The sequence below is a fragment of the Lagenorhynchus albirostris genome, chromosome 10 (assembly GCF_949774975.1).
Source record: "Lagenorhynchus albirostris chromosome 10, mLagAlb1.1, whole genome shotgun sequence".
NCBI lineage: Eukaryota > Metazoa > Chordata > Mammalia > Artiodactyla > Delphinidae > Lagenorhynchus > Lagenorhynchus albirostris.
The window spans coordinates 59996360-60020374 of NC_083104.1; the positions used below are offsets into that span (position 1 = coordinate 59996360).

At 38.4% G+C, this 24015-nt stretch overlaps 1 protein-coding gene across 7 annotated transcripts in view; it reads right to left on the reverse strand.

The window, feature by feature from the left end:
- Positions 1 to 24015, reverse strand: part of ZNF451 (zinc finger protein 451) — a 103501-nt gene that overhangs the window by 12936 nt on the left and 66550 nt on the right. For 4 of the 7 annotated variants that reach the window (XM_060162507.1, XM_060162506.1, XM_060162508.1 and 1 more), the window contains 6 exons: positions 23814 to 23961; positions 19532 to 21138; positions 17590 to 17733; positions 13256 to 13386; positions 11992 to 12178; positions 3579 to 3647 (listed from right to left, as the gene is read on the reverse strand). In XM_060162507.1, the coding sequence (XP_060018490.1) occupies positions 3579 to 3647; positions 11992 to 12178; positions 13256 to 13386; positions 17590 to 17733; positions 19532 to 21138; positions 23814 to 23961 (2286 nt within the window). Of the gene's footprint in view, positions 1 to 3578; positions 3648 to 7564; positions 7631 to 11991; positions 12179 to 13255; positions 13387 to 17589; positions 17734 to 19531; positions 21139 to 23813; positions 23962 to 24015 lie in introns of all 7 variants that reach the window. The other 3 variants (XR_009542907.1, XM_060162509.1, XM_060162511.1) reach the window with 3 other exon arrangements.

A 24015-nucleotide genomic window follows, 5' to 3' on the forward strand; every position in this document is an offset into this window, starting at 1 on the left:
TTTAAAGTGCTGAAAGGGAAAACAAAACCAAAACTGTCAAGCAAGAATTCTATATCCAGAAAGAATGGAGAAGAAATCAAGACAAAGCTAAAGAAGTTTGTTACTAGCAGATCTGCCCTGCAAGAAATGCTAAGGGAATCCTTCAAGTTGAACTGAAAGGACATTAGACAGTGACTCAAATCTATATGAAGAAATAAAGAACATTTATGGCAAATATGTCCTTGTTTTTCTTTTATATGTCTAAGTCTATGTTTCTCTTATTCTCTTTTCTCTCTGCCTTAATTTCACTCTCTTTGAAAGAGAGGTAATATGACAAAATAAGAAAGAACCCAGTAATGGGAGTTAGAAGACCTATATCGAACCATGCTCCAATCATTTTGAGGCTGTGAATCTGAAGACAAATTACTTAATGTTTGGAAGACTAAGTTTTTATGTAAAATAAGGAGAATATTCTGACTCTCATAAGTTGTTAAGATTAAGAGCAGTTTTCAAAGTATTAGATTTTTCATAAGCATTAATTGAAGTTAAAACTGAACACACTAGTCTCTTATCCTTTCTTTGTGGCCACAGTATAGAGTTTTACTGTTTATGTTACATTATAATATTAATAATTATATTGATGACTGCTATTAATTGAAGGAACTCTAAGGCAAATTGCTGACATTTACAGAAAGACTGTTTTGCATTGGCAATCATCCACATAATGCTGTCTTCTTTCTTTTCCAAGGATTTGAGTCAGAATACCTCTGTTAAGTGTGCATGCTTCCAGAGCACACCTTACATGCAGGTAACAGTGACTAATGATAATGATCAAAATCATAGGGAATTCTCTTGTTAGTGGTTAGGACTCTGCACTTTCACTGCCAAAGGCACAGGTTCAATCCCTGGTTGGGGAACTAAGATCCTGCAAGCTGTGTGGCCAAAAATAAATAAATAAATAAGTCACAATAACAGCAGCAGCAACCAATACATACACTGCTTACCATGTGCCAGGCTACTCTAGTAAGGTAGGTATACTAGTATTCCTGAGGAAACTGACACACAGTGAAATTAAGGGACTTGCACAATATTATATAACTTGTAAGCAGCAGAGCTGAGATAAAATAGGACCTTTATGATTGACTTGGGTAGTTACAATCTGATACAGGTCTACAGAGAACAACAAAGAATGAGACAGAAGACTGGAGATAAATCATGGTGGGCGGAGACGCGGCGACAAGAGAAACTGCCTTTCCTCAAGGCAAAAAGATCATAAGCAAATTGATCCTGCTTTTTGCCACTCAATTTGTCAGGCTTTTAAAGTGTTGTGTTGGGAAGGGAAGGAATGAGAAGAGATTTGAGAAGTTACTTATACTTTTTTGAGTTTTGCTATTAGGTCTAGACTAGAACATCACTTTGCTCCCATGGTGCAGGGTCAACAAAATCACCCAATATTCTCCCAGCCAAATGGCCTCTGTCTTAATTTCCTTTATTCAGTTATAGGGAGATGGGTCCTCGTAGCTCTAATGTGTTATAAGTTTATTCATTCAACAATCATTTAGTGCTAAACACTGTGCTAGGTGTTGTTGAAATAAAGATAAATGAAACATGATCCTACTCCTTGAGGAGCTCATGGTCTGGTGGGGATGAGAGATGCAAACAAAAAAAATGTTTAAATTGGAGGGATTCTAGGAGTGGTAGTGGGTAGCTGTCTCTAAAAATGGAAGATCTAAGAGGCACTGATCAAACAAAATTGTCTACAAAATTGGTAATTCTATATGGTTCAACCTAAGAGATGATATTTGAGCTAGTTCTTGTTGGGGGAAAAGAAGGGGCAAAGGAAGGTATTAGAGGCAAGTACAGAGGAGGCCACACTCCCTAACTTACAAGTGTAACACTATGTGCTTCTCACACTCATTTTACATAAAGCATCAGGAAATGAAAGAAAACACACACGTAACATCACTTTGATTTTTCTTGAAATTAGAGCATTATATCCTTTCTTCATAGAACAACTAGTTAAAAGTTTGAAGTATCTTTTCTTGAATCCATTAATGGTAATCCTTCTTCCAAACTAAGACATGATAAAGATGTAAAAACTCTCAAAATCTCCCAACCATAAAATGTATTACATAGATAACAAAACACTAGAAATTCTGGTACATATTCATTTATACACATCTCAGATTTCCTGGGTTAGCTAGGAGCCCACAGAACTGTGGAGGTTTCTCAAGTGTGTTTATTTAAAAGTTATAATTTTGTTTGGCATTTTCCATGGGATTAGTCGTGGGTAGTACATGAAGGTTGCAAAGTCTGAGCTACTTAGATGCTCAACGGTGTTTATCTTTTCATGGCCTTGATAAACAACTTAACTGGCAGTTTTTGTTTAAAACTCACAAAATGTTCTTTCACCTGTTTAACTCATCATTATGTGGCTGCTAAGCACTGAGCCAGACCTTGCAAGACCATGTTGGGAAAACAAGTTGGTCAGAAAACTTGCTTCCAATTAGGCTGCAGATTTACTGCCAACTTTGTTTAACCAGTGAATTTTGACTATAAGAGGGAAAGATCAGTCTTCTACTTCACTGAATGGATGAATCAGTTCCACTGCCACACTCAAATTTCCAACCCCAGATAGCACAAAGATCCAGTGTGCTCCTAGTCAGACTAATTGTACTCTAGGAGAGCGCAAGGAGACGTGCAGAAACAAACCAGGTGGCCATTCTGTGTGTGCTTGTTTTGCTACGTTTCCCTCTCTAATTACACATTTCCACTCTCAAATCTCCACCAACAAATACTACACTGGAACTATACTATGACTCCTACTGTCGTCCTTGAATGTCAAAGATGCCAAAAGAAAAGTTTCAACTACTTTAGTGAAGGTTCAAGTATTTTCCAAAATCTGTTGTTTCATTTCCCCCCAGGGTTATTAAAAAGCACAGTCTGTTATGGAAAAACCATAGTAAAAACTGGACTTATGTCACAACCAAATAGTGGTACAGCAAGTAAATTATTTGATGTGAAGTAATATAAAAAGTTCTCTTTAACCTATGGAAGGAAACACCTTTTCCTTTAAGAGGAGGGAAACATAATTAATTTATTTAAAAAGTCCACTAATATTCAGATGTAAGTGCTTGCTTTTATAGTTCTACTGCAAAACTTTAATATTCTTAATTTAATACTACTCAAACTAAATAAAAATTAGGACACCAAAATCTTCTCCTATCCCTGGAACAGCAACTTTTTCTGCAAAGGGTCAGAAAATATTTATTTTAGGCTTGGTTGCGGGGTGGGGGAGGATCTATTATTTGTATCACAACTACTCACCCTTGCTCTTGCGACATCAAAGCAACAGCGCAGACAATACTTACACAACAGAGTGTGGCTGAGCTCCAATAAAACCTTATTTACAAAACCAGGCAGTCGACTGGCTGATTTCTCTTTTAGCCCCTAAATCATCTTACACGAGGAAATGCAAACTATCCTTTAAATGAGAGAACAATTTTTTTTTTTTTATACTCAGTGGTAGGAGGGATGAAGTGAAAGAGGGAGAAATTTAAAAAAAACATACAGATACAGTCAGGAAGGGATTAGGTTACCTTCTGTGGATCTGAATTCTTCTCCCATTGAAGTACTCTTCATACCCAGGTTATCATCACTGTCACATTCTGTAAAGAAGAATAAATTCAAATGTACTTCTGAAAAAGTTTTGTGCCATAATTTATGTATTCTAAGACAATGTGACTTTCAATGACTTCTCCCATACCCAAGCTTACTAATTACAATCCATTAGTATTACACAACTTTCCTTAGAGATTTGTGTGTTTTTTAATGCTTACCAAATAATATTACTTAAATTGAGAAAAAGATAAAAATGAATGAAATAGGCAATTTGATTTTGGCTCCATATTCAAAAAATTATTTGAAAAAGTTCTTTTTGCATGTTGAGGAAACATAAAATCCTAGTATATTTTTAAAAACTGTGTATTTTAAAAAGCCAGTATGTTTATTTGGATCTAGCAAATAAACTCCGAAGTTTCATTTGCATGAAATCATCTTTAAAAGATTTTTAATGATGACAGATAAAATTCTCCTGTATTTTGAAAATCATATGCATTCATCTCTATAGAGACCATAGATTTATATTAACAGTGTCTCTGCATGGCACAAACTCACTTGATGCCTTATATGCTTACTGAGAGACCTAAGGCTTTAAAATAATGACATGACTGACCGGGTATTACAAAAGTCACTTAAAATATGAACGTGGTACCATCAGGGACCCAGTATTTGGCTTTCCACCTTAACTACATTTAAATCAATTTCTATCAGAGTGACTGAATCAGGGTTTAAATAACCCTGATTGTGTATTCAATACAAATCACATGGACGTATTTGCTTCTGTGAAAATATATAAAAACTAACAATATACATTTAAAAATTTATCAATATATCACTGTTTATAAATAAAAACCACTATATTTCTCTTATATTCCTTTGCTGCAAAAATTTATTACGAGTCACCTTTTGCTATTCCAACAAAAAAACGATTGCTTTTTCTATAATATGTTATATACACCTACTACTTCAAATATTTCAAGCTGTGTTTTAGTGAAATAAAACATTACATTTACAATTTGAAGAACAAAAAATTTAGTCTTAAAACATTAGGAACAAAGAGAAAATACCCAAGGTTTCTTTTATTACAATTCAAAGTCAAGGCCAGTCAAAAGCAGCATGTGGTAACTGGCCTAAACAATTCATCATGGCAACCAAGACATAAGGCAAAACTGCAGGTTTGAATCATAAGGTTTAGCTTGACACTAGGTTGTAAAAATTTTTAAAGGTTTCGTTTGCCTCAATCAGCCCCCCATCTGTAGAACAGAGAAAATCATGAATTTTTTCCCTATTTTTCAGTACCTTGCACAGAATTAACTGTATCATATAGATTTTTAGGATGGTGCCCAAAGCAACAACCTATATAGTCTCATCAACAGGCTGAGCAAGCAAGCAGATAGATGCTTAGAATTAGGTTCAACAACTATTTCATATAGGGCATGCCACTGCTTCAATCACCTACACTTTCACAGCATGGGTGAATTAGTATGTTCAACTTTTAAGATGGCTTTAAAAACCTGTATAATTGGTACCAACCATACTTAATGCCTTCATCCCATTCATTCCAAAATGAAGACACAAACCAAACAGACATAACGAAGTCCCAGGGCCATAAACCAGACAGCCCAAGGACAGTGTTCAGATTCAACAAAAATCATGTCAAAGCACAGTAAAGTCTGTTTTCAATTTAAATTCACTAATTCATAACAGCCTATGCTCAAGTCCCTCCTTGCATTACCTAAGAAAAAATATTCTAGGAAAGTTCAAACTTTACATAAAACTGGAAGGAAGATGTTTAAGTACTGAAGAACTATAAACAACTGAATACACAAAACTGTGTTTTTAAAAACTGTTTACATAAAGCAAACAATGTTCTTGAACTAACCTACAAGATACAGGCAAGTTCTATTACATAAACAGATCTTTAAGAGCCCAGAGAATTTTTTTATATAAGCAATGGCGGTGACTAATGAAATAGTAGAAAATGGCAACTCAGAAATTCAGTCATCAAGAATGTGGTTGAAGTAGGTCCAATAACACAACACTCTGGAAAGTAAAAGCAAACAAACAAACAAAACCTTAAAATGTATGGTCAAGACAGTAAAAACAAGTACCATAGTTATTTTATTTTACAAAGAGCATACTACAAGCCAGGAGCAGCGTCACGGGGTAAATAAAAATGGTGCTAGCGTGGTCCCTTTAACTCAGCCTGCCCTCACACTGAGACTGCATTTCTACAGTCTGAAGAAAAGAAAATGGGGCTTCTTGGTTTACTTACAAGACAAAAGATCCCAGAGAACTTACAATGATAAGTTGGCTATGCTTGACACATAATCAGCTTACTTTTTAAAGTACCAGAACCCCCAGAACCCACAATCAAATCTTTTTACCTTCTAGGGAAAAAAAAAAAAAAAAGCATCTTCCTAAATGTTATTTTCATCTATACACACTCTGCACTGCCGTTAGACTGCAACAGAGCGTCTCATCTTCATTCCTCAAGGACATGGTAAGAGCGAACAATGCACAATGGATTCTCTACATAATAAAATCAGGGCTTTGTGTCAGTGAAAGCCTCAGCCTTCACAGGTGATGGCTGTGTGGCCTCAGGCAGCTATTTTAACCTTCCTGGGCCTCTGCTCCCTCATCTATGAAAGGGGGCGATCTAATATATCCTAACTCACAGCGTTGAAAAGAGGATTAAACAACACGCAGGTTCTTTGAACATGTTTAAACATCTTCAAACACTACAAATACAAAAGGCAGCTAGCATGGTGGCTGGTACACAGTAGGTCCTTAATAAAGGTTAGTTCCTTTTACTTCTTTAAAACAACAATTGAAATGACAAGTGATATCTGTATCTTTGAAACATGAGGCTTGAGTTAGAATGAACACATGTTTGTGAATAAAGTGTGAAAAGCATAAAAGAAGAAAAAGTCTACCTGGCTCCTCTGACTAGGATCACGAGAAAGGATCCATGTATCTTGGTAAATTTTTAAAAAGTGAAAATGAGTACAATATAAAATAGAACTGATGAAGGATAAGGGGCCCAAAGGTGTCAATTCAGGACAGATTAGTATTTTTACACATCTCTACAGGGATTTACACATATATCATAGCTGTAATCAAAACGTTGGTGCTGGAACCCTGATGCATAGAAGGAGAGTGAGTTTAAAGGGCAAAAACCATGACACATTCAAATCTCAAACTTAGTATAAAGGCTCACCTTGCTAGAGAGGGTAACTGTTTTAACCCAAGTCAGAGATCTAACAAAGTAGCAGCAGTAGCACTACTTACCTGTCCTCTCCCTACCAAGCAAAGATATAATAAGACCTTATGACCAAATGACTGACATTCATACATGGAGCCAGCAACTTCCCAATACCTCTATTTCTACTGAAATAAGTATCTCCTGAAAAAACTTTCAATTAACTGAAAAACTGGCAAAAAAGAAAGTATAAGATACCATATGATCACTGATTCTGACAACACTATTCAATAGATTCTTCCTGTTTACACAGGAGTAATAAAACCACTTTATGGTCCTAATAATGGAAAATTTCTGAAAAGTTATAAAGAAATAAGAGGTTCAAGCTTGTATCATTTGTCTATGCCATGGCAGAGATTTTAAAAACGTGAAAAATCATCACAATGCTTATAAAACATGAGAGAACTTCTCACTGTGTGTTACTTGTAAGAGAATTTGTGGGGTGGCTGGTTGGTAACTAGGAGCCTTGAAACGACAGATGCCCGAAGCTGTACGTGATATTGTATGTACAGTAAGTCCCCTACATACAAACAAGTTCCGTTCCGAGAGCGCGTTCATAAGTCCAACAAAATTAGCCTAGGTACCCAACTAACACAATCAGCTATATAATACTGTACTGTAATAGGTTTATAATACTTTTCACACAAATAATACATAAACACAAAAAATAAAGCAAGCATTTTTAATCTTACAATACAGTACCTTGAAAAGTACAGTAGTACCAGCTACATCACCGCTGCTTTTATGCTTGCTTCTGGACATCCTGGGCTTGAAATAAAGATACTGTACTACTGTACTCTATATAGTAATGTACAGTAAAGTACACAAAAACACAACCACTTGTAGAGGACGCACGCATGTGACAAGGTATGCCAGACACGTGAAGTAACTTACGTGATTGGACATGCGAATGCACGTTTGTAAAGTTTGCAACTTGAAGGTTCATATGTAGGGGACTTACTGTACATGTCCATTTGGGGGAAAGAGGTTTGGAAAGCTTTTTTCAGATTCCCAAAAAGGTCCATCGACGCCTACCCGCAAACCACACTGCCTTAAAATAACTGGTTGTCAGATCTGAAGATAGCACACGGGGTTAAGCTAGACGAAAGGAGTTACCCTGGCATTCTTGTGGTAACCAAAACTACACTACAGGCCCAACACGAACTGCAGTATTTGTGGACACTGAGAGATGTTTCTCAGTCACAATACATATTAAATATCATTTCTTAACAAAGACTGTTACTCTACTATTCAGAAAGCCATTTATTAGGAAAGGTGAAGGAATAAAGTTACCCAAGAAAGTCACTGTTCTTTGATTTTTCTTATTATAAAGTTTATTAGCAGGCAGTTTGATGCCTTTCAATCTTCCATGAAGAAAAAAATTTGTCTTAAACTGAATCTGAACATACTGTGATTCAGCATAATATTTTTTTAAATTTTAGTTATAAAAGCATCTTTAAATCCAGACCTAAATAAAATATGTGACTTAAAGACTACACTTCTTTGGCCACTTAATTTTAATAATTTTCATTACTTTTAAAATGTAGTGGCTATAGCACATGAAAAGATGCTCTACATCACTAACCATTAGGGAAATGGAAATCAAAAACAAAATGAGATGCCACTTCGCACCCATTAGGATGGCTACTATAAAAACAAACAAAAGTCAGAAAATAACAATTGTTGGCAAGGATGCAGAGAAAATGGAACCCTTATGCACTACTGGTGAGAATGTAAAATGGTACAATCCATGTGGAAAATTAGTATGGAGATTTCTCAAAAAATTAGAAAAAGGACTTCCCTGGTGGTGCAGTGGTTAAGAATACACCTGCCAATGCAGGGAACATGGGTTCGAGCCCTGGTCTGGGAAGATACCACATGCCGCGGAGCAACTAAGCCCGTGCGCCACAACTACTGAGCCTGTGCTCTAGAGCCCACAAGCCACAACTACTGAGCCTGCGTGCCACAACTACTGAAGCCTGCGCGCCTAGAGCCCGTGCGCCGCAGCAAGAAAAGCCACCACAATGAGAAGCCCATGCACCGCAACAAAGAGTAGCCCCCACTCACCGCAATTAGAAAAAGCCCTTGAGCAGCAACGAAGACCGACATAGCCATAAATGAATGAATGAATTAGAAATAGAATTACCATATGATCCAGCAATTCCACTTCTGGGTATATACTCATAAGAACTGAAAGGAGGATCTCGAAGAGATGTCTGTATCCCCATGTTCACAACAGCATGATTCATAATAGCTGAAGCATGGACACAACCCAAGTGTCCATCAATGGATAAATGGATAAGCAAAAGGGGGTATATACATACAATGGAGTATTATTCACCCTTAAAAAGGAAGGACATTTTGACATAGGCTACAACATGGGTGAAACCTGAGGACATTTTGCTCAGTGAAATAAGCCAGTCACAAAAATACAAAGGCTGCATGATTTAACTTACACGACATACTTAGAGTAGTCAAATTCATAGACAGGAAACAGAATGGTGGCTGCCAGGAGCTGGGGAAAGGGGAGTGTGGGGTTGTTTAATGGGTATGGAGTTTCAGTTTTGCAAGATGAAAAGAGTTCTGGGGATGGATGGCGGTGATGGCTGCACAACAATGTAAATGCAGTTAATACCACTCAACTGGAGACTTCAAAATGGTTAAGATGGTAAATCTTATGTATATTTTACTACAATGAAAAAAATGGAAAGAAAAAGTAAAAAAATATATAGTGGCTAGTAACCATATTTCCTTTTTACAGTAGTAATAATTAATAATAGCTATTTACTGAGCACCTATGCTCTTTCCTATGCTATGCTAGACACTATACGTATCACTAATTCTTACAACCTTATAGATATGAAAAGTGAGACTCAGAAAAAGTTGAGTAACTTGCCTGAAATCGCACAGCTAAGAAGCAGAAGTCAGTATTCGAATCAAAGACCATGCCCTTCTTTATGCACTGCATGGTCTCTGTATTTCACAAAAATTCAGAATAAAGTATACATGTGTCCCCAAAGAGCAGTAAGTTCAAACGAGCACTGATTACAAATGAATGATTAAAAAAAAAATACCTAGAGAATTCTATATTCTGACACAGAGAGTGGTTTATGACACTGATGAGTGAAAAAGGAAATTAAAGTATATGTCAAAAAAAAAAAAGGCTAGAGCATAAGAGACATTAAGAAAAGAACATCGGTATATAACAATAACCTATACTTTACCTCCAACCCTAATATACCCGTGCAGACCTACTCATATGTAGCTCTCATTCCAAATAAAGTTGAAAGAAAGGCAAATCCATTACAGGTCTCATGTTCTAAATTACAAAAGAAATGCTCCCCAGAGCAGCAGCATAGGAGGAAGAAAAGGGGGTGGGCCTAGGTAGCAAAGGTAAAAATTTTAATATTTTTCAAGATATTAAGTAGATGTTGTTAAGGATCGGGAAAGGGATGGTAAAAGAATGGGAGAAAAAGAGGTTAAAAAAAGCCACAGACACATAGGGCACTCCATTCAATACTCTGTAATGACCTATATGGGAACAGAATTTTAAAAAGCGTGAATAGGGACCTCCCTGGTGGTCCAATGGTAAAGAATCTGCCTTCCAATGTGGGGGACGCAGGTTCAATCCCTGGTCAGGGAACTAAGATCCTACACGTCATGGGGCAACTAAGCCCACGCACCACAACTACTGAGCTTGTGCACCTCAACGAGACAGCCCACGTGCCACAAACTACAGAGCCCACGCACCCTGGAGCCCATGGGCCACAACTAGAGAGAGAAAACCCGCATGCCACAACTAGAGAGAAGCCCACACACCGCAACTAGAGAACTAGAGAGAAGGCTGTATGCTGCAATGAAGATCCCACATGTCGCAACTAAGACCCCACACGGCCAAATAAATAAATATTTTAAAAATAATAAATAAATAAATAAGAGTGGATATATGTATATGTATAACTGACTTACTTTGTTGTACAGCAGAAACTAACACAACATTGTAAATCAACTATACTCCAATAAAAAAAATTAATTAAAAATTTTAAGAAAAGAAAGAAAAGAAAAAAACCCGCCAGACAGAAAAAGCAAGTGAATGAAAACAGAAACTACAGAATAGGAAGACAAAATTCAGTACTGAATCATGACATAAATATGCAAAACAGAGCCGATTTTTCTTTAAAGAGCACAATTGTGCCAGTAGCTTAATGGTTCCTAACTTTGCAAAGTGAATTGATCCAACGCAGTGAGTGGTTAGAGCAAAGTTCTTCAGAATAGATCTTCAATCAAAATGTGGCTCTATATATGTAGAAAGAAGAAAATAGCTAGGAGGAGAGCACACTTGGACAATTTAAAGGCATATAATAAAAATTCCAAAAAGTAGTCAGTTTTTCATTGAGGTCATTCATCAATACCTTCAAACCATATTCATGGCTGCAAATTATTAGGATATTTAAAAATTACTCTTTTATTCTCTCCTACCCACATTTCAGAAATTACAAAAACCAAAACCAAAACCCATCTGGATCCCTAGAATTACATCCTTTCTTAAATACTGGTTAGTGAAATTGGACATCAGCATGCCCTTTCACTGAACAATCTCAAAAAGGCAGAGAAGAGTGTAGGACAGCGGATGCCTAGCCCTTCAAGGCAATAAAGATCTTTCAGGGCATCATTTTGTCACTGTCAACCTCTTAAATTTTTATTTTTTTATTTTTTGGTATTGCCATATTAACATTTATTGCTTTCTGATTTCTCCTATAAGCACTTTGCTTTCTGAAAAACTGAAGATAAATTTAGAATTTTAGAAATGAAATGAAGATCTGGATTCTGAGCTTTGCAAAACTATACTAGCATATTTCAAACCATAAGTATATATTTTAAATATATGAATATAAATTTTATTCATTAGATTAAAAATGGGCTCTAAAATATTATGAATTCATTCTCCTTTTAATACACTCAAAGTTAAAGTGAGATAAGAGAAAAAATACGATAGAAGCATGAGCGCGTGGCCGTTTAGTGAGCAGGCAGCAGGGCACTAGTGGAGAGCAGTTTATTGGTTTCTCATCAATAAGTGAAGTGAAGTCTCTTCCTCTTGGGCAGTTGGCACTGTGGCTACAGCTGCATACCTTTGGTCGTATCAGATATGCTATTTAACAAGGCACACATCATATCTCCCTCTAAGTGGTGAGGGTTGAGTATATGTGCTGGCCTCTGAGTCTTCTTAAATTGATTCTCTAGCTCCAGAAAACCTTGATCTCCTGAGAGGATGGTGAAAGGAATCTGCTTGGGCAGTTGTTCATCCAGACGGCCAGCCTAAGTTGGAAAAAATGGCACAAGTTGATAAAGATCAGCATCTGAGCTTCCAGTCAAGTTACAGCTATTTCAGAATGAACACATACCTAGAAACGTGTATTTAGCTTGTTCCCTTGCTCCCACCAAAGTATGATATAAAGATCTCGTTCATAAATGAAATATACCATGTTTAATCAAATATAAAATGCTGTCAATTATAAGATAAGCTCTCTTATATGCCACTAAGAAAGAAAAAAAAAGCCAAAAAGAATATAACAGGAGGCCCCCACATAAAGGTGGAACACTAACAGGGCTACGCGCTCAACCTCCCACCAAAGTATGATATAAAGATCTCGTTCATAAATGAAATATACCATATTTAATCAAATATAAAATGCTGTCAATTATAAGATAAGCTCTTTTATATGCCACTAAGAAAGAAAGAAAGAGAAAGCCAAAAAGAATATAACAGGAGGCCCCCACATAAAGGTGGAACACTAACAGGGCTATGCGCTCAAACTGAGGGTAAATAAAAAATGAATCTGCCATAGAGAAAAGGTAAGCAAAGTAATTTGCATAACTCAATCTTAGAACTGGCTAGATGGAAAAAGAAACTATCTGTGGTTTAAAACATAAGCAGCAGTCAACAAGTTTGCAGAGTATCAGTGTGACACAGAAACCCTTAAGCAGAGAATTTAATTTAAACTGGGTCTCAGGTGGGTTGTTTCTCCAGGTGACTAGCAGAGACAGAAGCAAATGCAAATTCCATCTGGGTCAACAGTGACTGCTATGGTGCCCCCCCATTTCAGAGATGTTAAAATGTGAAAGTGCCTCACGCATCAAGGAGTGTCATCTCCTGATAATTTATTCTAGAAATAGCTGAGGGTGCACTATGAGTAGCTGAGAGTCTGCTGGAACTGGGGATGAAGCAGTAAACACATGCTATGGACTCCTGCCCTCAACAGTCATAAGTAGAACCTGATGCAAAAGGTTTTATACAAAAAGCACAACACTGAAAAGGAATCTACAGTGTCATTATGATTCAAGAGGGGAAAAAATCCAAATGCACGTTTGATTTTGAATAAAACAATGACTCACATGCATACATATGGCAAAATCAGCAGCATCTTTTCTTTTACTACAGCGAGGATGAAGGAAGAAGCACCCAATCTTGTTTAGGTAATTATAGATCTTACAGTTGACGGGAGGCTTCCAGTTGGTGTTTCCTCCTATTATGTTTAGAAAAGGCATAAATGATGAGTCAAACAAGAGAAAAAGAACAGAACACTGGATACAACTGAAAACTCTATAAGGAAAAACAAATACTAGAAAAAAATGTTTCTAGAGGAAAAGTACCAGATTAGAAGGCAGAACAAGGCAGTTCTCATGCAGGTAACACCAGGTTGTTGCTTAAATCTTGGGGAAGTAGACTGACTTCCCCAAATCTGCCTATTAATCTGAAAACTCACAGGGATGTTAAGCAGAATCAAAAGTAAAGTGCATGAAAATTCTTTGACTGCTGTTGTTCTATATGAATGTACGCATTAGTGGTTTTTTACAAATATGTCAAGGCTGCTCAGTGAATAAAAATGATGTGCAATCAGGAAAGCTGGACTTACTAAGAGGTTGTACTGACTACCTTATCCAGGTCAGCATGTTTCTATCTTAAATCCTAATCGTCTTCTTTATATGCTGCTTGCTGTCAAACATGGCACGCACACCTTGTTTCACTGCACTTTGCTTTACTGTGCTTTGCAGATACTGTGTTTTTTACAAACTGAAGGTTGGTGGCAACCTTGCATTGAGGGAGCTCATCGATGTCATTTTTCCAACAGCAATTGTTAACTTTGTGTCACATTTCGTTAATATTCGCAATATTTCAAACTTTTCCATCATTATTTTATTTGTTATGGTGATCTTTGATGTTACTATTGTAATTGTTTGGGGGTGCCATGAACCATGCCCATACAAGAAGGCAAACTTAACTGATAAATGTTGTGTGTGTTCTGACTGCCACACCGACTGGCCCTTCCCCCGTCTTCTCCCCTCCCTTCCTGCCTCCCTTTTCCCCAAGACACAATATTGAAATTAGGCCAATTAATAACCCTACAATGGCCTCTAAATGTCCAAGTGAGAGGAAGAGTCTCACGTTTTTTAAAATCAAAAGCTAGCAATGATTAAGCTTAGTGAGGAAGGCATGTCAAAAGCCAAGACAGGCTGAAAGCTAGGCCTCTTGCACCACAAAGTTACCCAAGCTGTGAATGCAAAGGAAAAGTTCTTGAACGAAATTAAAAGTGCTACTGCAGTGAACAAATGAATGATAAGAAAGTGAAACAACATTATTGCTGATATGGAGAAAGTCTGAGTCTCTGCATAGAAAATCAAATGACCACAATATTCCCTTAAGCCAAAGCCCAATCCAGAGCCTGGTCCTAACTGCCTTCAATTCTATGAAGACTGAGAGAGGTGACGAAGCTGCAGAAGCAAAGTCTGAAGCTAGCAGAGGTTGGTTCATGAGGTTTAAGGAAAGAAGCCGTCCCCATAACATTAAAGTGTAAGGTGAACCAGCAAGTGCTGATGTAGAAGCTGCAGCAAGTCATCCAGAAGATAAGTCCTAAGATAATTCATGAAGGTGGCTGCACTAAACAAAAGATTTTCAGTGTAGGCAAAACAGCCTTCTATTGCAACAAGATGCCATCTAGCAGTTTCACAGATAGAGAGAAGTCAATGCCTGGCTTCAATGTTTCAAAGGACAGGCTGACTCTCTTGTTAGGGGCTAATGCAGCTGGTGACTTTAACTTGAATACAATGCTCGTTTACCATTCTGAAAATCCTAGGGCCCTTAAGAATTAAGCTAGGACTTCCCTGGTGGTGCAGTGGTTAAGAATCCGCCTACCAACGCAGGGGACACGGGTTCAATCCCTGGTCCGGAAGATCCCACATGCTGCAGAGCAACTAAGCCCGTGAGCCACAACTACTGAGCCTGTGCTCTAGAGCCCGCGAGCCACAACTACTGAGCCCTCATGCCACAACTACTGAAGCCCGTGCGCCTAGAGCCCGTGCTCTGCAACAAGAGAAGTCACTGTAATGAAAAGCCCATGCACTGCAATGAAGAGTACCCCTGCTCACCACAACTAGAGAAAGCCTGCACGCAGCAACAAAGACCCAATGCAGCCAAAAATAAATAAATTAATTTATTTTTAAAAAAAGAAAGAAAAAGAATTAAGCTAAATTGACCCTGCTTATGCTCTATAAATGTAAGAACAAAGCCTGGATGACAGCAATATGGTTTCTTGAATATTTTAAGCCCACTTTTGAGACCTACTGCTCAGAAGAATCCTTTCAAAATATTACTGCTCATTGACAATGCACCTGGTCACCCAAGAGCTCTGATGCAGATGTACAATGAGATTCATTTTGTTTTTATGTCTCCTAATGTAATATTCATTCTGTAGCCCATGGATCAAGGAGCAATTTTGACTTTCAAGTCTTATTATTTAAGAAATAAATTTCGTAAGGCTACAGCTGCCATAGGTAGTGATTCCTCTGATGGATCTGGGCAAACTAAATTGAAAACCTTCTAGAAAGGATTCACCATTCTAGATATCATGAAGGACATTCATGACTGGGAAGATGTGAAGAAAGCAAAATATCAACATCCACGGGAGTCTGGAAGAAGTTGATTCCAACCCTCATGGATGACTTTGAGGGGTCAAGAATTCAGTAGACAAAGGAACTGCAAATGTGGTGGAAACAGCAAGAGAACTAGAATTAGAACTGGAGTCTGAAGATGTGACTGAATTGCTGCAATCTCAGGATAAAACTTGAATGGGTGAGGAGTTGCTTCTTATGGATGAGCCAAAAGAAAGTGGTTTCTTGAGAAGGAACACACTCCTGGTGAAGATGCTGTGAAGATTGTTGAAATGACAACAAAGGATTTCGAATATTACATAAGCTTAGCTGATAACACAGGAGCAGGGTTTCAGAAGACTGACTCCAATTCTGAAAGAAGTTCTACTGTGGGTAAAATGCTATCAAACACCATTGCATGCTACAGAGAAATCGTTCATGAAAGGAAGAGTCAACCAATGCTACAAACTTCATTGTTGTCTTATTTTAAGAAACTGCCGCAGCCACCCCAGCCTTCAACAACCCCCAGGCTGATCAGTCAGCAGCCATCAGCATGGAGGCAAGACCCTCCCCTAGCAGAAAAATTACGACTCACTGAAGGCTCAGGTGGTTAGCATTTTTTTAGCAATAGGGTTTTTTTTTTTTTGGCTGCATTGGGTTTTCGTTGCTGCCTGCGGGCTTTCTCCGGCTGTGGTGAGCGGGGGCTACTCTTTGTTGCAGTGTGCGGGCTTCTCATTGCAGTGGATTCTCTTGTTGCAGAGCATGAGCTCTAGGCGCAGGCTTCAGTAGCTGTGGCACTCGGGCTCAATAGTTGTGGCTCGCGGGCTCTAGAGCGTAGGCTCAGTAGTTGTGGCACATGGGCTTAATTGCTCCACAGCATATAGGATCTTCCTGGACCAGGGCTCAAACCCATGTTCCCTGCATTGGCAGGCGGATTCTTAACCACTGTGCCACTAGGCAAGTCCCAAGGTATGTTTTAATTAAGACTTCTTTTAGACATAATGTTGTTGCTCACTTAATAGACCACAGTATAGTATAAACATAACTTTTATATGCACTGGGAAACCAAAAAATTCATGTGACTTGCAGTGGTCTAGAACTGAACCAGCAGTATCTCCTAGGGATGCCTGTACATCAGAGGCTCACTGTACTAAGCCTCAGTTAATCGAAGAGGAGTCTCTCTCCCAGGTTTGGTCAATGGTTTGTAAAGAGATTTAGACTACGGCCATACCACCCTGAATGCACCCGATCTCATCTGATCTCGGAAGCTAAGCAGGGCTGGGCCTGGTTAGTACCTGGAAGGGGGATTTATGTGAAGATGCACATTTATGAACAGTAAGGATGAAGTGAAGAGGCAGTTATGTTGAAAACACACTAGTCCTGTAGTCATGAGGCCCCAGTTTGAAAGCTAACTCTACTATTTATTATTTTTGAACTTTGTGAAAAATAAACTTCTCAGCCTTCTTCCTTATATTTTAAAGGGTGAAAATTATAACAATCAGTAAGCATGCATTAGTACCAAGTACAGTATCTGGCGCATTGTAGATACTGAATAAAGGCTCTTTCAATCTGTATCTAAAGATCCACAAACTGTGGGTCACCATGCAGAGCGAATATTTACCTCAGAGAAATGTAAAGAGAAAAATATTCTAGCAGAGTAACTATAATGCAAAGTGACAAAATTCCAATTATGTTCCTATCTTCTATTCAGGAAGGTTCAAAAGGAGTCCTTTTAAAGCAAATCACATTCTAAGGGGGAAAAAAAGGGAGGTTGTCTCAAATGTGTTCCTTATTAACCATACCTTGAAAGCCCCAAATAAATGTTCCTTGGTTAAGATTCCCTGGTAGATGACCAAAAAAGTTGGACCAGTTATCAAAGTCTACAAAGACTATGTGAGTCATGGTTCGCAGGTAATCCAAATCTGGGAGCTCAACAACCTCTTCATCTGAGAAGAGAGAAACATCAACATGAATTTGATAAGAATTAGCTAAAAACTTTTTAATTTGTCAACTTAATATTAATCTTGCATGTTATTTACTTCTATCTAAACCATGTCATGAAATCCAAACCTGTATGTGACATAATATATTTATATCAGATAAGAAATATTTTGAATATTTCAGAAATGATTATCCTTTCAACAAATATGTACCATTGATCCTGGCTTTCTTTAAAAGTCACTTATAAAAGAAAGTTTTTAAAAAATTAGTATACTGGAAGATATGGAAGACCAAGTTTTAAGGCTAAATAACTAAAAACTCGCACCATCCATCAAAATAAACTTTCAGGGTTACTTGCTAAGAACTTTCTCGCCGCCAGGAGTTTGTTCTTTTCCTAATGTAGACTGATTCATCAGCAGCCCTCTGGCTCTGTGCTCACACACCTGAAAGCAGACACGAGACAGCCCACAAGAGGCTCCTGTGGCTCGTGCAGAACAGGGCCCGGTGCTCCTCGCGCCAAGGACACCTCTTCCTCAGTCAACTCAGGGCCTCTCACCTCCCACCATCTGCAACTCTTGTCCTCCCTCCTCTTCCCCTCCCTCCTCTTCTCTTCTTTCATACCTTTCACTTTGACAGGGCCTTACAGTTTCGAGTGGTAGCAATGCAAGCCTTAAATGTTTATATTATTTTTAAAATGGATAGCTTCTACTCCACCTACTAGAGACTCCCTCAGAAAAAGACTGCCATCTTCCCATTTCCAAACCACCCATCTTCTTATCTGTCTTCTTAAAATACTAATAGATACAACAATGACCTCCTATCAGACACAGACCAACACAAATCCCCCAAAAGCAATCACAAGAGCAAAAGGAAAACAACAGAACATAAAATAGTGTGACCACGGTTTCACTGTTTGACATCGAGTTGAATGGATCAATAGTATGTTATTTAATCATTTCTCACATAAAACATACCGTGGCTAAAGGCAATGTTGAGATCTACATGTGCTACAAACTCAGTAATTCATAAACATATTTTATGAACCAAAATACTCACATATTTCATTTTTTCCACTCGACATTGTATAACTTATGAAGAGTTAATCTTTAAAAGAATATACACTTAAAATTATACTCTAAAGAAAACAATTTACTTCTAAACAAAATGAAAACACTACACTCTTCTAGACTTCCTTAATCTTATCAAAGAAGGGAAGCCTAGAGTAAGCACAGACAAGGGGATCCATACCTCAGTTTTCTGCCTGGTTTCTTGCTACCACTTAACAACTCGACTTCTAATTGCTATTTTAACTCTAAGTAAAAGCTTTGCTTCCGAAGACGGTAACAAAAATATACAAATTCTCAAGTGACCTTTAAAACTTCTCATACTTATAGAATAAGATCAGAATAGAAATAAAAAGAATTCACCTGATTTATCTTTTTATTGAACTTAAATCTAAATGACAGTAACGTACAGGATAACTTTCAAATCTGACTTTCAGAAGGACCATCTATTTCCCTCATCTTTCAAAATTCCCATGTCTTTTGGAAAAGAAAAGAAAATGTTACCTAAAGTACCTATTATTTAGCGTAACAGATATTCCTTGTGCCCTTAGGTTGAGAGAGTGGCTGCCTGAAGCAGCGGGAATACAGATTCCTCCCGGTAAAGTGCACGCCACGTATCAGCCCATCAAGTCCTGGCTTCAACACTGGCTCCCTAGGAACAAAGAGGGTGGCTACACATGCACGTGTTTCTAAGCGGAAATGGGAAACGTGTACGGACGTCAGGGTTGTGGAGCCGTACCTGTACTCTGACAGCTCACGTCAGTCTCGGCTCCTCTCTCCAGGTCTGAAGTCTGTGGACAGCTTGCTGCCTGTCTCAGCTTTCTCTCTGCACGGGAGGAACTGGCAGCAAACGTGTACGGGCTCGTCTGCTCAGGCCCAAAGCAGGCCACGCTGGGCTCCCGCAGGAAGCAGTGTTTCCTGTGGAAGTGCTGCTGCGCGCTCTCGGGATCCTGGAAGGCTCTGGTGCAGGTGCCGCACTTGATCAGGCACCGCGGCGTGCCCTCTGCGCCCTCCGGCTCCGCGTGCACCTGGCGCACGTGTGCCAGCATGTCATCCGTGGCCTGCGCCGTGGCCGAGCACACGCCACAGCGGAACCACAGGCGGCCCTGGCCCAGGAGAGTCTGCAGACAGCGAGCGTGGTCCTCCCTTCTGTTGACTTTGCAGAGGTAGCTCTCCCGGCAGCCGCACGTGAGTAGGTTACCGGTCTCTATAACTGGAAAATCACTCTCGGTTTTAATGGAAGTTTCCGTTTTTTCTGACACAAATACATAGTCTATGCTGTGGTGCTCCTTATAATGACTCAGAAACGCTTCTTCCACATTAAAGATCAGATCACAAAGGCCACAGAAATACTTCATCTTTATTTCGTTGTCATGCTCATCTTGGCAATGTCGATACAGTGTTTCCATCTTGTGAAAAGTCTTTTTGCAATGGGCGCAGCTATACCTATGAAACTGGTGACTTGCTAAAGACATGCAGTGTTGTTTCACACATTCTTGGGAGTCAAACGTATCTTCACAAATTCGGCATTGCCATTTACCGCTTGGAGGACTGGTTGCTGGGGAATGATCAAGAATAGTAATAGTCGAAAAAGGATTATCAGCAGTCAGATCATTCACCAACGTTGTAGAGGATGACGGCAAAGTGTCACCTTCTACCTCATCTGTCTCATAAAAATACCTGTGTCCATTATGAAACTCAGTCACATGGGCCATTATAGCCTCTTTCCTTGCCAACTCCTTTTTGCATGTCCGACACCAGAAAAGAAAGTTATTTAAATGTGCCCCTCCATGAATGCGGCTCATATGTAAACGGATGACTCCTGAATCTTCACACACCTTCCCACAGACCACACACTTATAACACATCGTGTTTGCTGAGAAAACGTGCTTTTCTACTGCATCTTCACTTGGGAAGCGTTGCTGGCATTCACAAAACCAGGTTTTAACAAGTGACTTTTCCTTCTGAACACAAACCATACCCCCATGGCTTTTATCTCCTAAATTAATCTTCTTTTTTGGAACAGTGCTGCAATCTTCTGAGCTAGATTCTCGAACGGACATATTTCTTTTAAGTGATGAAAATTTTGACTTATCTTGCAACAGGTGCAAGTCAGAAGGGGGTTTGTTCCCTTCACTGCTGTGGCAATAAAGTAAGACTGATTCTTCCATTGAGTTAATGACTCGGACTTTGTGTCCTGAGTTCCGCTTGTGATTCCGGGTACTGGTTTCATCCACAAAGACACGGTTGCAATGTGGACAATAACCTCTCAGTAGGAATTTCTCTGCCACCTGAGCAATGCTCTTCTCAGCTAGAGCTACAGGACCAGCGTTTCGACAACGAACTCTAAATTGGACAAAAAAATAAACTCATAAGTATTTTCTAAATATGGTATCTCTGCTTTTTATTGTAGGAATTATAAAGTAATCAATGTATACACAAGCACTAAAAATTGTTTTTCAATAATGTTGCAGGGCTTCCCTGGTGGCACAGTGGTTAAGAATCCACCTGCCAATGCAGGGGACACGGGTTCAAGCCCTGGTCCAGGAAGATCCCACATGCCGCGGAGAACTAAGCCCTTGCACCACAACTATTGAGCCTGCGCTCTAGAGCCCGCGTGCCACAACTACTGAAGCCTGCGTGCCTAGAGCCCATGCTCTGCAACAGGAGAAGCCACTACAATGAGAAGCCTGTGCACCTCAATGAAGAGTAGCCCCCGCTCGCGGCAACTAGAGAAAGCCTGCGTGCAGCAACGAAGACCCAACAGAGCCAAAAATAAATAAAATAAATTTTAAAAAATAAAGTTGCAGATGATAAAATAATATTCTATCTACCTGACCATTACCTACACTTATCTGTTTCTAATCCATATACCAAAGGGTAAAACTAGAATCAAAAATTTTTTTAAAAATTCAGACAAATTTTAGACAAGTACAAACTACATCAAATGCACTGATAGGAACGTCATGAGACAAGCAAGTAATTAACTTCTCTGTGGTAATTAAACAATACAGAGGAGCACTACAGTGAGACTCTCAACAACCCTGTACCTATTCTTTAAGAATGAACTGATTTTACGTTAGGAAAATGCCATGCCCATGGTTGCTTTTATACTAAAGAAAGTGTCCAACATCATTGTTCATTAGGGAAATCCAGATTAAAACCACAGTGAGACTCTCAAAAGGACAACTAAAATGAAATAGACTGGCAACAGCAAACCTTGGCAAGGATGTGGAGGAAATGGAACTCTCACACCTGGCTGGTAGGAATGTGTACCAGTGCAAACACTTTGGGAAAATGTCTAGTAGTGTCTTATAAAATTAAATACACATACTCTTCGATCCCGCAATTCCACTCCTAGATATTCATCCAAGAGAAATGAAACCTATGTCTATAAAAGGCTTGTATAAAATGTACATAGCAGCTTTATTCACACTAGCTAAAAACTGTCCATCAACATAAGAATGAATAAACAAATTGTGCTGTATTCATACAAGAGAATACTTCTCACAAATAAAAAGGAACAATGTACTAAACAATATGGATGAATCTTACAGATATTATGACAAACACAAAAGAGTGCATACTCTATATGATTCCATTTACATAAAGTCCTAGAGGAGATAAAACCAACGTAAGGTGGAAAAAGTATCAGAATAGACTGCCTGAGGGTGAGAGGGTGGGAAGTGACCAGGAAGGGAACAATGGAACTTTCCATGGAGAGGTAACACAGGATGGTAAAAGTGTGGGTTAACAGATGTATCCAGTAGTCAAAATCATAAAGGTTAAGATTTGTATACTTCAATAAATCGAAATTGTATCTCAGAAACAAAGAACTGTAAAAAATAATTAAGGGTAGTAAGGAGCATACAGATATATAAATAAAAGAAGAATGGCAGTGTTGATAATTATTAAAACTGGGTGACAGGTAAATGGAGGTTCATTATACTATTCAGCTGACTTTCATACAGTTGAAATTTTCCATTAAAAAAATTAGGAATAAAAATAAAGGGCAGAACCAGGATTTGAACTCATAAAATATAAGTCAGAACCAGGACTGTTAACATCAATAATTATACTGAGTGTATACAGAGTGATTATACTCCACTGCCTCTGTTTTTTGAGAACATATTTTACTTGAAGGTTTGTGAAAACAACTGTTCTACTTAAACAAATGCAATTGTATCATTTAGTAGTGTGATACAATTTTAATGCATTTTAAAGAAATAACGGGGAAAAAAAGACCTAAGAGACACAGCATCTAAATGTAAAGTACAGACTTTGAATTATGATTCCAACAAACCAAATGTAAAAAACATCATGAAGTAATCGGAGAAATTTGATAACTGACTAGGTGTTTGATGATATTTAAAAAAATAGTTTTTTAAAGTGTGATAATGGTATTAGTTATTTTTCTTTAAAAAAAAGAGTGCTTATCATTCAGAGATATATATTGAAGTATTTACAGATAAAATGACAAGATTTGCTTCAAAATAAGAACTTCTGGGGATGAGAGTATAAATAAAACATGACTGTCATGTGTTGATAACTACTGAAGCCTCGTGAAAGGTACACTGGGGTTCATTATACGATTCTCCTTACTTTTGTATAGTGCTTGATAATTTCCATTGTAAAGACAAAAAAAGCATACTTGATTGTTTGACAAATTTGGCCTTTCACTGACATGTAATTTTTCACTTGTTTGTGATACTTTCCATGCTGGTTGACTCAAAGCCAAGGTTCTATCATAACCCTCTCCTCCTCCAGGCACAACCCTCAACAGCACATGCAGAACTTAGAACTGTTAGCTTGTTTTATGTTCACAGCAACATCAATATATCCACTTTTCTCACACCTTTCACTTCTTTCATTATGCTAAGTTTGGGTAATGTCCAGGCAAATATACATTCTCATTTTAGAAGGAGAGAAACATGGAATAGAAAAGTATTTGTTGAGTCCTCTGGCTGTTGTGGAGCTTATTGGGCGGGAATCTTACAGCCCAAGACTAGCCCCTTACAAACCTGAAATGGGCAGTGAGCTCCATGTGGGAACGCAGTGTCTGGTGGCAGGCCACACACTTAACTTGAAATGGAACATCTTTGCACAGAGAGATCAAAAGTTTCTTTGCAAAAGATGGAAATGATATTGGCTGTGCCATTCCCTTGTCATCTGAAAGACAAAATGAACTATGACTTGCAAAGATCTGAGTAGAGTGACCCGGCC